General features: G+C 44.2%; 1 protein-coding gene across 1 annotated transcript in view; it reads left to right on the forward strand.

The window, feature by feature from the left end:
• The first annotated feature begins 5,259 nt into the window (after positions 1-5,259).
• ADAM22 (ADAM metallopeptidase domain 22) overlaps positions 5,260-12,465 on the forward strand; it is a 128,381-nt gene continuing 121,175 nt past the window's right edge. The window contains exons 1-2 of the mRNA XM_034063206.1: positions 5,260-5,317; positions 5,469-5,608. Coding sequence (XP_033919097.1) covers positions 5,260-5,317; positions 5,469-5,608 — 198 coding nt within the window. The remainder of the gene's footprint in view (positions 5,318-5,468; positions 5,609-12,465) is intronic.

A 12,465-nucleotide genomic window follows, 5' to 3' on the forward strand; every position in this document is an offset into this window, starting at 1 on the left:
AAAGTACTTTTTAGTTGAGGGGGGTTCTGACTTAAAAGATCCTAGGCAGAGCAGGAATTTGGATGTGGATCTTGCACATTTTGAGCACACCACCAGCAGATGTCACGTGGGATTCATGTTTCCAGTACAAGGTCTGCAAGCAGGGTCCTTGAGCCTCAGAAGCTTCATAGACCCTGGAAAAGGAGAGTCTTCTGGTTACTGAAAGATTCACAAATCTTGTCCTGTATCCTGCATTCAGGTTGGCTTTGTTGAGTAGTTACTTAGGTTATTTCTGAGGATAATTTTAGCAGCTAACTTGCAGAACATACTTTAGGGGTTACTACAGAAGATCTCACCTGGAAGCTCCTAAGTGAATGCAAATTTTTTATGTTGTAAAACATGCATGAGATCTCTCTGAATGTTTTTGGCTTTGATGGTGCAGATTTCCAGAACACTTGCCACTGAGCCAAATGCTGCTTTTTTTTTTATTTGATAAATGAAAACCTGAGCTTTCTTCATGCCACCAGATTTTCTGAGAAACTACCAATACCCAACCACACTTGTAGTTATCCAGACCAATCTCCTAAACTCCAAGAGTGGTGAGCAGCAGTCACAAGAAGTGCAAAAAAGATCTTGTGCAAAGACTAGATGCAGGATGGAACCCCCAACAAAAAAAAATACCCTATTTGTAAACTTAGATTGAAAAGGCTGGACAAAGCCTGAAGCTCTTTAATCCAGAGCTGGCTGTTCATCACTACAGGTCCAGTTGTTCTTTCAGTCCATAAGAACATCCTGTTCTTGAGACAGATTTTTGAAAGGCATTCAGAAGTACAGCTCAAGTAAAGACTTCAGCGGACTAACTACTGTTGAAGGGAAGGATATTTGTTCTTAATCAGCTTTTAATTTACTAGGTTCATTCAACTGAATGGCATCTTTTTAATGCACCATTCTTCCTGAAGACCAGAAAGCACCAGCTTACTTTCCACATACTACCTATAGGATATTTTATTGTGTTCCTCTGGTTATCACCATCTTGAACATTCCTGATTTTTCTGGTTTTGTCACTGTCTTTCTTTGAACCTTACAGTTTCCTCACTGGGAATGCCATGTGGTGCTCCAGATTAGGCTGTACCTCTGATTCAATGTCAAAACAGATTCTGTGTGATGTGCTCTGTATTTAGACTATGATTGCACATGCTTCTTGTTTTGAGGTAGTATTCATGGTCTGCACTAAATAAGCAACAGAGTCAAATGTTTCTATGCCAAAAGGTCACTGCTGTACAACTGTGCAGTAAAAATGCACTGTTGACTGTAATTGGACATGTAACTGATACTGATACAAGAAAATTTAATTACCATGTATTCAGAATGTAAACGTGGTTTTCATATGGAAACATTTAGGGCAGTACCCTTATGGTAATAGGTGTCCAGATGAACAGAGGCAAAATAGTTGTAGATCTGCCCTTTACCAGGAAAAGGTCTTTGTATGTTTTTTATAAACTTGGTGAGTCGTGATTGAATATCAACCACTGAGAGTGTAATTGTTAAAAAGTGCCCTAGATTTCAGTTGGAATCTATCATATTTGAGAAAACAAAGGTTGCTGTGTGTGGGGAGAAGAGCTATACTTTCCACAGTATTAAGTTGCTTAATGTTCTGTAATTAGAATCAGTGTTGGTTTTCCATCATGTCTATGCATACACAAGGCTCCATTGTGCATTTCTTGGAGCAGAAAATTTAGATTTTATCAAAATTCTAAAAATACAAAGCCATTTCTATAGGATTTCTAGCATTAAAAATGTGTTACTCTTTCAATATTTTAAAGTGAGCTAATTTCTTCAGAACTTTAGGCAGCTTAAAACTGTGAATTGTGACTGCGGTGGTTACTACTCACCATAGTGATTACAGCAAATTTTATGATATACAAGTGGGAGGTAATTTTCAAGAATACCCCAAATAATTTATAAGTAGGATGTCATCAGGGCTGTTTAGTGCATATACTTTCTTACTTTATGTGGCAAGGAGAGAAGTAACACTTAGATCTTTAAATGTTAAATTATGACTTTAATTATGGTTCAAAAATTATCTTTGGAATACCTGTCGTAAATCAAAAGCTGAATATCTACTTATAAATCACTTTTTTTTCATTTGCTTTAAATACTGGCATATATTTTTCAGGCTTCATTCTTCTGCAGCTGTGGTTCAGTCAGTCATACAGAATGTGCTCATTATGTTTGGCAAGTCATGAAGATGTTGCAACATAGGATAGAGCTGTTATTGCTCATTTAAAAAAGGACTGGCCTATGAAACTTCAGCCTTTCTTCATAGAAGAGGTGCTCCATACCTCTGGTAATTTTTGTGGCTCTCCCCTGGGCTCATTCTAATAGGTCCATATCTTTCCTGTACCAAGGACTCCAGTACTCCAGGTGAGGTCTTACCACTCCATGTGGGGTCTCATCATATCTCACCACATTCCCATAGCCTACAGACTGGATATCTACACAAAATCTGAACAATGGTAATGGCAAGAGGAAAATAATCAATATTTGATGTACTGATCCAGGAACTGTACTGTCTACCTACTGCATAACTGGTGTAGTATATACCCAGTGTTGTGAATCTGCACAGAAATGCTAACAGAAGCTGTGAAATAGCGTGCCTGTGGGGACAGTTTGGTCTCACTGAAATAACTGGAGGTTGGCTGCAGCCTGAAGTATCAGGATTTATGACTTTTGAAAAAAGATTGAAACATCATATTAATGTATTGATTTTTCTTTTTACAAATAGCTCGCTCTCGTTTTCTTTACGCATTCCACCTATGGTCCTTCTGATACCCTGCAGCACAGTTTTGTAAGCTGTTTCAGCAACTGCTCCAGGATTTAATGGATATTTTGAGGTAACATTCCATCTCGCCTGTAGTGTAACTGCAGCATAAGCAAGACAACACAAAACTTACTACCCACTCTCTGCTCAAAGATGATACATATTTCCAGATGCAGTATTCTGCTCTTAAGGTGCCCGTTCTGTTCCCAACCTCAGCTTGTTGAACCATCATTTTGTCTGGTTTTGTATTGTGAAAAAAACCCTGTGAAAACCTGAATTTTATTCATCTGTCCTCTAATTGCTTCCCTTAATAATATGATCTGTGTAAGGTAAGACCTGCAAAAACATAAGACCAGGAGCCCTGACCTTCCCTTCCCCTTGGCTGGTGGTTTCTCAGAAGACAGCCAAATGGGCTGTAATGCTCCTACAAGCAGGAATGGAGGTGCCAGGGGCCCTGAACTGTTGCTAGTGCAAGCAACACAATCATAGAATGAGTTTGGCTGGAAGTGACCTTAAAGATCATCTAGTCCTACCCCCTCTGTCATGGGCAGGGACACCTTCCACTAGATCAGGTTGTTCAAAGTCCCATCCAACCTGGCCTTCAACACTTCCAGGGATGGAACAGCCACAGCTTCTCTGGGCAGCCCATGCCAGTGTCTCACCGCTCATAGCAATTTTCTTCTTAATAAGCCAAATCTCCTCTCTGTCAGTTTAAAGCCATTACTCCTTGTTCTGTCACTACATGCCCTCGTAAAAAGTCCCTCTCCAGGTTTATCATAGGCCCCCTTTAGGTATTGGAAGGTGCTTTAAGATCTCTTGGAGCCTTCTCCAGGCTGAGCCCCAGCTCTCTCAGCATGTCTCTATAGAAGAAGTGCTCCAGCGCTTCATTGTCCTGCTATGGACTCGCTCAGGCAGGTTCACTTCCCTCTTGTGTTTGGGGTCCCCAGAGCTGAATGCAGTACTGCAGGTGGGGTCTCAGAGAGCAGAGTAGAAGGGGAGAATCACCACCCTTGGCATGCTTGACATGCTCCTTTTGATGCAGCCCAGGACACAGTTGATCTGCATAATGGTTTAAGATTATGAAAACAAATATTATTTTTTAATTTTAATCTTCTAGACTATATAAGGGTGGTGAGACACTGGAAGAGGTTGGCCATAGAACTGGCAAATGCTCCATCCTTGGCAGTTTTCAAGGCCTGGTTGGACAGAGCCTTGGGTGATATGGTTTAGTGTGAGGTGCCCATGGCAGGGGGGTTGGAACTGGATAATCTTAAGCTCCTTTCCAACCCTAACTATTCTTATAATTCTATAATGAGCATCACTTTCAGTGCCATTTACTGTGATGTCACCTCTTCCTTTACCAAGTGCTTACAACTGGTATAGTAAACCTTGCAGTGGGTTATTTGACCTTGTATTCTGTTGGCTGGGTCAGTGTGGAGCTGCATCTGCCGCAGTTCTGTGCTGCCATTCCTCTTCCTCTCTGGACTCATCTGCCGAGGCAGTCCTTGCTACCGCCGCTTCGGAAAACTATGCGGGAAAGGGGTGCCCCAGCCAGCTGCCCTTGTCCCATGTGCATTAAGGAAGGGTAGCTGAGGGAGGGGATGCAGGCCGTGCTGGCAGGCAGCACCGCTGTCCGCCTCTTCCCGGTAGGTGGGGGTGTGGAACAGGGTTGCAGTTGCCGCTATCCCTCTGCCGAGGGGGAGCAGCCCCCGGGTGCCGGGGAGCGGCGTCGCTGGGCTCCGTGACACTTCTGCCGCTTGCTGCGGCCTCTGGCTTAGTCCCGGAGAGCGGTGCTGTACCTTGAAATGGACCGTTCTGCCTTGCAATGCCTTTCGACTCCCCTCAAATGTTAGTCCAGCACAGAAAGCGGGGGGTGGGAGAGAGGGAGTGGAAATTTAAGAAAGGAAGAGAAAAGGTTATAGGGAAGGAAACTGAGGTTTGGTAGAAACGGGACACGTACGGGAGGAGAGGGGCTGGCGGCAGAAGCCCATCAGAGGAGACCGGGGTGCAGTGCCTGGTGGGGGGACGCACAGGCACCGGCTGCCGCTGCGGAGAGCCCCCGCCTCCCGCAGCAGGACGGGCTGGCCGCGGGTTCACGCTGTGCCACGGGGGCTCCCTTCGCCCCGGGGCAGGGCGGTACCAGCGCAGGCGGTACCAGGGCTGCCCCGCGGGGCGGCGGCGGCCGCTCTGCAGCTCTCCGCTGGCTGCGGGGCTTCCTCTCCGCTCTCGCACCGGTCCTTCTCTGCCTGCCAAGCGACTACATTTCCCAGCACTTCCCTCTTCCGAGGGGAGCCTCACTGGCTCTCGCCATCGCTCTCCCTCGCAGGGGGCTCGGCGCGGCGGGGCGGAGCTCGGCAGCCCCGAACCCGCGGCCCCGCAGCCCCCCCGCTCCCCGCCACACTCCCCGTGCAGGCGCGGAGCCGGTGGCGGCGTTGTCGAGCGGGGCGGCGGGCAGCGCCATGCGGGCGGCCGCCTGCCTCTTCTCCCTGGTGCTTTGCGCCCTGGCCGCTGCTCCAGGTGAGTCTCGGCCTCTGAGCAGCGCCTGGCGCTGGGGCTGTGGTGGTGGCGAGCAGGGATGCTGCGCCCGGGGTTGCTGCGGAGCTCCCGCTCCAGCCTGCGCCCCGGGGGCGAGGGCGCAGCGGGTAACGGGTGCCTTTCCCCTTCCCAGGAGGAGCTGAGCGGCGGGGCGAGAGCCGCTTCGCGGAGCGGGAGAGCATCAGGCCCCTGCGGCTGGTCGGCGAGGGTGGCAGCGGGGGGCGGCGGCAGGCACTGAGTACGCGAGTGCGGAGTGGCGTGGCACGGACGCAGGTAGGCGCCGGGCTGGGGGACCGCGGCCTGTCAGCCGGGTGGGGGCCCCTGCGGCTGTGCGGTGTGTGCCCGCAGCCCTCCCCCGAGGGATGCTTGTTTGAAAGCGTTGCTGGGTGAGACGCGCGGCTCCCTTTCCTGCAGGAGCATCGGGAATGCCAGCCCTCCAGCAGCAGCACCCGCATTACTTAAAGGGGCCCCCGAGCCCGCTCCTTCCCTCCCCCGGCGGGTGCTTGGGGGCCGAGCCCGCAGCCTGCGGCTGCCGGAGGGCTAGGGGACCACGGGAGGAAAGTTGCGGTGCCTTTGCGGCAGCTGGAAGCGAAACGCTGCGGCTTCATTTCTGTTTCTGTCTGAAGCGTGGGTAGGGAGGGAGAGCGTTCTGGGGACTCGGATGTGCTTTTATAAATAGAAATCGGAAATCGGCAGGGAATTGCTTGAAATATAACGTGGGAACTTACGTAGAAATTTAACTTGCATGTTGCTGCCCAACCCGTGTATGGTTTCTGATTTCTGTCATATGAAGACCAGTCACTGTAGCTTTTAACGAATAGTTCCCCCCGTTGATATTAAAACACAGTGATTTTCATCTTGATCAGTGAGCATCATATTTGAGGCGACACATGGCTGTTATATCTAAAGAAGAACCCCTATTGATTCTATCCTGTTTCGTATGGAAAACATAAAATCTGTGCATGTGAGGTAATTGCTGACATCCATGAGTCTCTGTTTCCTCCTTTTTCTATTGACTACTGTTCATTTAAAGAGCAAAATAAGTGAAAAAATTGTATCAGATTTCTTTAATATAATCCATAAAGTGTAAGCATTGACAGCTTACATTCATTTTGTGTACTTAAATAATAAAGTCTCTTCATAGCATACTTATTTGCCTCTGTACGTAACGTCCTATGGAGAAGTTTTTGAGATGCGAAGACCATATTTACAGTATGATAAAATAGGATTCTGAAAGTTCCAAACAGATGCTTTGCTTTAAAAAATAAAAACCAAATCAGCATTTCAGGGTTATTTGAAGACCTTTGGACACACAAAGTTCAAACACTTTGTAAAATGTCTGTTTAAAAGCCAGTAATGGTTGCGTTCGAATCTAGTGTTAGGATTAGGACTCTGGTCTTACCGAATGAACTGTTAATTAATGGGTTTGTTTTTCTGAATATCTCAACTTCTGTTCACTACCTCTGATGCTCATAAAAATGTTGAGGTCATCCTTGTTGAGTTCTTAGTATGAACATTACTCCAACCAGAAAAAATGTAACACTAGTGGGTTAAAAAGTGTTAGTGCATTTACCTCACAAGAGCCTCCATGCTAAAATGAGCTTGAATGCGTAAGGGTCTATGTGCATTTACAACTTTTCCACCTCATCAGAAAGTTTCTCTCTGATGCTTCAGATACCCACAGCCTCTCCCATGGTATCTAACGGTTGTCAGCCACTGAAGGATGCAGTAGCTTTGGTAGACACCAGAGTGCTCATCAAAGTTATGGACTAACCGAGTTAACTCTTATGGTTGTTTTTGCGTGGCTGATAAAGTCACATGAAGTATAAACATGTGGTGTGCTGGGTTCTGCTCACACATGGAGAGACACCCATGCCTGCCTTGAAGAGTCAACAGTCCAAGATCAGCAGCATATAAAGGGCAGGGGAACAGATGTACCCTCTCAGTAAGATTTTCACATGTATTAGTTTGTTTTATGACTAAATATGCTTTGACTGTCTCCATGCCCTATTCTATCATTTGCTAACGGTCTTTGGACAGCTGAGTGTCAGACTTAGAAAAACTAGTCTTGAGTAGAGATTTCAAACCAAAGCTAATGGCTTTGTGGATTAGTTTAGGGAACATGCTTCTTGGAGGAGGTTGAAGCATTCAGGAGGCTCTGTGATGGTTCAAGGGCAAGCAGCCGTGTCTAGGAGACCAAAGATACCTGGATGGGATGGCACAGTCAGAGGACTAGGCAGTGAGGCTGTAGCTGTTGAATTTATGTAAAACAATGTAATTGTGTTTTGAATTGGATAAAGATAAAAGGAGGGAGAGATAAGCTGGAGAGAAGGAAGTCACATTAAATCGGATCTTATTCCTTTAATTCCTGGATGAAAGCATTAGCTGCAGAAAGGGCAGAAGTTATACAAGAGGGATGCAAGCCTGAGTTTGGGATTGCACAAAGGGAAATGAAGATGGGCATTCAGGAGAACACAGAAGCAGAGCATGGCCTTTGCAGATCTGGAGTTTCAGAAGAGGCTTAGGGTGGAGTTGAGCCAGAGGAGCATAATATAAGAAAAGGAGGTGAATTAAGGTAATTGAAGGCAAAAATGTCTGGAAAGTGATGGTTGACAGATTTATAAAAGTTTATGTGTTTTTTTCCCAGCATTTGTTGAGGTTTTTCTTTAGCAGCCTCCTTTGTTTTCTTCATTTCTTTAGGTTTGTTAGGTTGGTTTGTTGTTTTTTTTTTTTTTTTTTTTTGGGGGGGGGGAGGCATTGCTGTAAGTATTGAGTGACTTCTCTACATGTATGTTTTACTATTAAATAGTGAAAGAAATAGTCTATGTACTCATCTGGAAACCCAGAATGTAATTGCTTAAGAAACAAAATCGATGTGCTCACAGTTGTAGTTGTCCAAGATTGCTGGACTTCAGAGCAAAGCACAAGGCAAATGTTGTAGTCTATTATATATTCCTGCCATTAATGTTTTAATGTATATTATATAGTGTACATTGGAGAATTCATGTGACTTTGGGTTTCTACTTTTGATTCCATCATGTAATAGAGTCACTACCAGTATCTGTGACATTCCTGTATTTCAATTTCTCTGTTCCCCAAAGGGGGACTATTAGCAGCTGCACAGCACTTAATCTAAAGAGTAATCAGGAGAAGATATATCTGAGAATAAGCTAATATTGTCATGAATGCAGTTCAGGATCTTAGCAATGGACACCAAATTTACTGTTGCATAAGTAAGCCTATTAGAAGATGAAGGTCCTTTATGGCAGGAGCATTCAGTGAAGGCTAAGCTAAGATTTTTTTTATGTTTAAAAGAAGGTTCCTACTGTGGACAGTTCTAAGGAACCTTTCAACTCGACGCCTTAAGCTATATTTTGGCATTGTAAGAAACATATGGGAAATCACAAGTTTTTTTAATACTTTCCTTTAGTCAATACTGTACAGGCGTGTTCTTCATTGAAATGTGGGCCTGTGTGAGCATTCCTGCCTGCTGCCTGTATTTGTTCTTCCACCTATGAAGGAGAGCAAAATAAAGCACAAGGTATGCCTTTTCAAACTTGAGTTTGTACTCTACATCAGCACCTGATTTGGAGGACCTTTTTCTTAATAATTTTCAATAGGTGAAGTGTTCTGATTGTGAAGAAGGCATTGATTTTCCAGCTGGAGATTAGAGTATCAGAGCTCCATGTGCCTTCCCTCAATACTAAGTGTGACTTAATAGGGATCTTGCTCTCAGCTGGAGACTACCACTCAACACCAGCACATAAGGGTCCCAGTTCTTCTTGAGGCCAGCACTTTGTGGTCATGGTAAGAGGTCTGCACACATGATCTGAGGGACAGCATTGTTATTCGTGCAGCTTTCATTATGTTATCCTTCTTTTTATGTATTTCTAGATGTTGATATGGAAATTTGTGAGATTTGCTGTGATTTTCAGTGTGAACAAGGGCCTGACTCTGTAAGCTGCTATGGACGTAGACTCACTCATCTCTCCTGGCTGTGCAAAACATTCATAGTGTAGCAACTTCTGCTTAACAACCTGTTTTTTGCTTGCTGGTTGCCAGTTGTCCTGAAGGTTCACTGTATTCCTTACGAGTGATTAGAAGGACTGACCTGGTTGTATGGAGGGAGCTCCAGGACTGGCCTGTGTCTGGAAGCAGTTGTGTTGTTTGCAGTCCAGAGTGACTCAGTCATTTTCAGCAGTCCTTATTTGTCTTACACAGTTTGCATTTCTGAACTATTTGTGGCCAAATGATACGATTCTATACATCAGTTTGGAAGCATGGCTTACAGATTGCTTAAATAATTTCTTATTGCTAATAATCAATTGCAGGGAAGCTCTGCTCTGTCATGCTGAGCTCGCATAGCTCTGCTTGCACTTGCAGCTGAAATCTTCATTACTTATTCAGGTGTTGCCTAGTCTTTGCTATTGGATTCTCTGATGTCTTGGCCTCTTGCTCTAGTCTTTGAACAGGATATCCTGATTCTCTGCAGGTGCTTCTGAAACTGCTGACTTTGTTTAAAACATTCTCACTTTCTGGTCTGATGCTGTCAACTTCTGTTGATGTTATAAGTTCCTGTGCTCGGTAGCTCAAACCTTTTTTGTTGTTTAAAAATGAGTTCTGACTGTTGAGGGACTTATAAAACATCTCTAGACTTTGGGACTGACGGATGATGACTGTTGGAAAGAGAAGTGTCATGAGAATTTGCCCAGTTTTAAGAATTCTTTTCTGCCCACTTAATCAAATTACTTCTGCCTCTTGGAGAAAGTTAGGTACAATTTTCCATCAGCCTGTCACAAAACCAAAGGGTGAGGACGCTAAACTGGGACTGAGGCTATAGTGAGTAATAACATACATTTGTCTTACTGCCAGGTTTGGTTTTCTTCCTACCTTGTTGCCTCTTTTCCCTCTTTCCTTAAGGTTTATAAGGCATTAGACAAAATGTGTGTGGTACTTCATGTTTGGTGTGTGCAGTTCTGCAGTATTGATGTAAGGATCAGATACTCACCAGCCTAGCAACACTTTATGAATATGTGAATGACAGTTCAAATATCAGTACTGTTGATGCAGGTCCTGCCTTCCTGAAGAGGAAAAGAAGTGCTCAAAACCAAACGCTGCCGTAAATTGCTGCATGATGCAAGGGCATTGAGAGTGCTCTTCAATTTCTGTTGTAGGATGCACTTTCAGATGTACCTTTTTATAATATATATATATTCATAATGTGTTTTGGTATTTTATAGGCAAAGAATATTTCACATTTCCCATTTATCCTTCTTTGCAAGCTCATTTCAGGGGAAGTCTTTCCCTACTTGATAATGAATTTTCTTATGACAGTAAATGCATATGCCCAAAAAAATTATTGTCGTGGTTTAAGCCCAGCCAGCAACCAGTGTGTTATCAACATTGTTCTCAGACTAAATCCAAAACACAGAACTGTACCAGCTACTAGGAGGAAAATTAACTGTACCCTAGCCAAAACCAGGGCAGTCATCCAGCAAAAAAACTGATAGCTGCAGCTTCAGAGTTCGTGTTGCAGAAGTACTGTATTGAGACTCAGGTTTTACTGTATCAGGACTCAAGCTTTGAGGTGGAATAAAAGACATAGGTGTCTTTGAAAAACCTAGTCAGGGTGAAAGGGCTGCATGGGAGATCTTTGTTTTGTGTTTTCTTCTCTTGCTTGTGCCTTAGCAGAGCTGAAAAGGGAGGTGTTCCAAAAGCCATGACATAATCTCATAAAGCAGGCTTATATACAGTCATGGATGATCTTAAAGGCTCAGATATAGCAATCCTTATAGAAAGTATTTTTCCTAACACTTGCTTGTTGCTATGATCAATGTAGTAACTACAAAGTCTGGCAGAAAAGTCCTTTCCTGCTCTGGAAATCAATAAATCTGTATTCAGTTCTGATATGTTGGTGCCCTGAGTGCAGGACTAAACTGAACAGTCTACCTGCCACCGTTTCACTGAGGATTACCTGTTTTGGGACCACTGCTATGGCTCATGAGGCAGACGCATGTCACTTTCCGTGTAATGTCAGGATAAATTTTGCTGGGATTTACCCTAATTATGGAGGAGCTACATGTGAAGTTAACATTCATTCTAAAATGTTTGCTGCAAGAACGTTATGGATGCATGTGTTACACTGTCATGGTAGATCTGGTATTGCATTATTCTTCTGGTGCTCTAGGTCCCTTTTGTGGTCCTTCCTGTAACCATATCAGTCTTTAAGTGACTCAAGACTAACAACTTTTCTTAGGACTCTGCTTGTTAAAACGTTATTGCAGTTACTCTGTCAAACACTCCTTAGAGGTCAATCAAACTCTGTAAAACCCTCAAAGCTAGTTCTTTTGGCTAACACTGTCTCAGCTTTTCCCTCTCCAGTCAGCTCTGTTGACTTTTGTCGTCCTTCCAGTTACTGTGGCCATCTCCTGCCACATTCCTCTCCTTTGAGAGGATGGAGGTCTTTGTCTCTGGCTCTGTGGGTTTGAGCCAAAGCTGCTTATCGTCTTTGATAGACTGCCCTTCTGCTCCAGGGGAGTTTAGCTCACTGTGCAGTTAGATGACTTTGGTTGCCAGCCCAGGCCCACATCTGTTCTCTGAGTCTGGATAACTATGGATGTGTATGGTGAAGTCCAGTATTATCAGAGGATCAAGCCCACTGCTCTTGGACACAGGATTGTGGTGTCTTCCTACACAGTATCTCTTTCTCACTCATATACTGAAATGGTTATTCTTTTTTCTGGTTCCTAAATAATCTTTTTTTTTTTTCAGTATTGTATTTTCTAGAAATAGTGTAATTATTGGCTTTTTGCATATTAAAACTGCTACATTTAACATCTCCAGAAATCACTGTGACTCCCATCCTGTTGTCCTAGTTTTGACTTCTTTATTTTAAGCTACATTAAATTTGCTCTGATTGTGGAAAACTTGCAAACAAGAAAGCCTTTTGAACCCTTCTAGTCATCATCTTTCCTTTGGCTTGCCAGTGGCCTCCTGTGTATGGTGTTCTGAGGCAATGTTTTGTGGAGTGCGTAAGGGATCACAGAGACCTGCCAGATGAAGTTTTGCTCTTCATATCCACAGATGCTCCCTGATAGTACGCCTCTGAATCCATTGCAGTATTTGCATTA

This window comes from Melopsittacus undulatus, chromosome 1, assembly GCF_012275295.1.
Source record: "Melopsittacus undulatus isolate bMelUnd1 chromosome 1, bMelUnd1.mat.Z, whole genome shotgun sequence".
In the NCBI taxonomy this organism is placed as follows: Eukaryota; Metazoa; Chordata; class Aves; order Psittaciformes; family Psittaculidae; genus Melopsittacus; species Melopsittacus undulatus.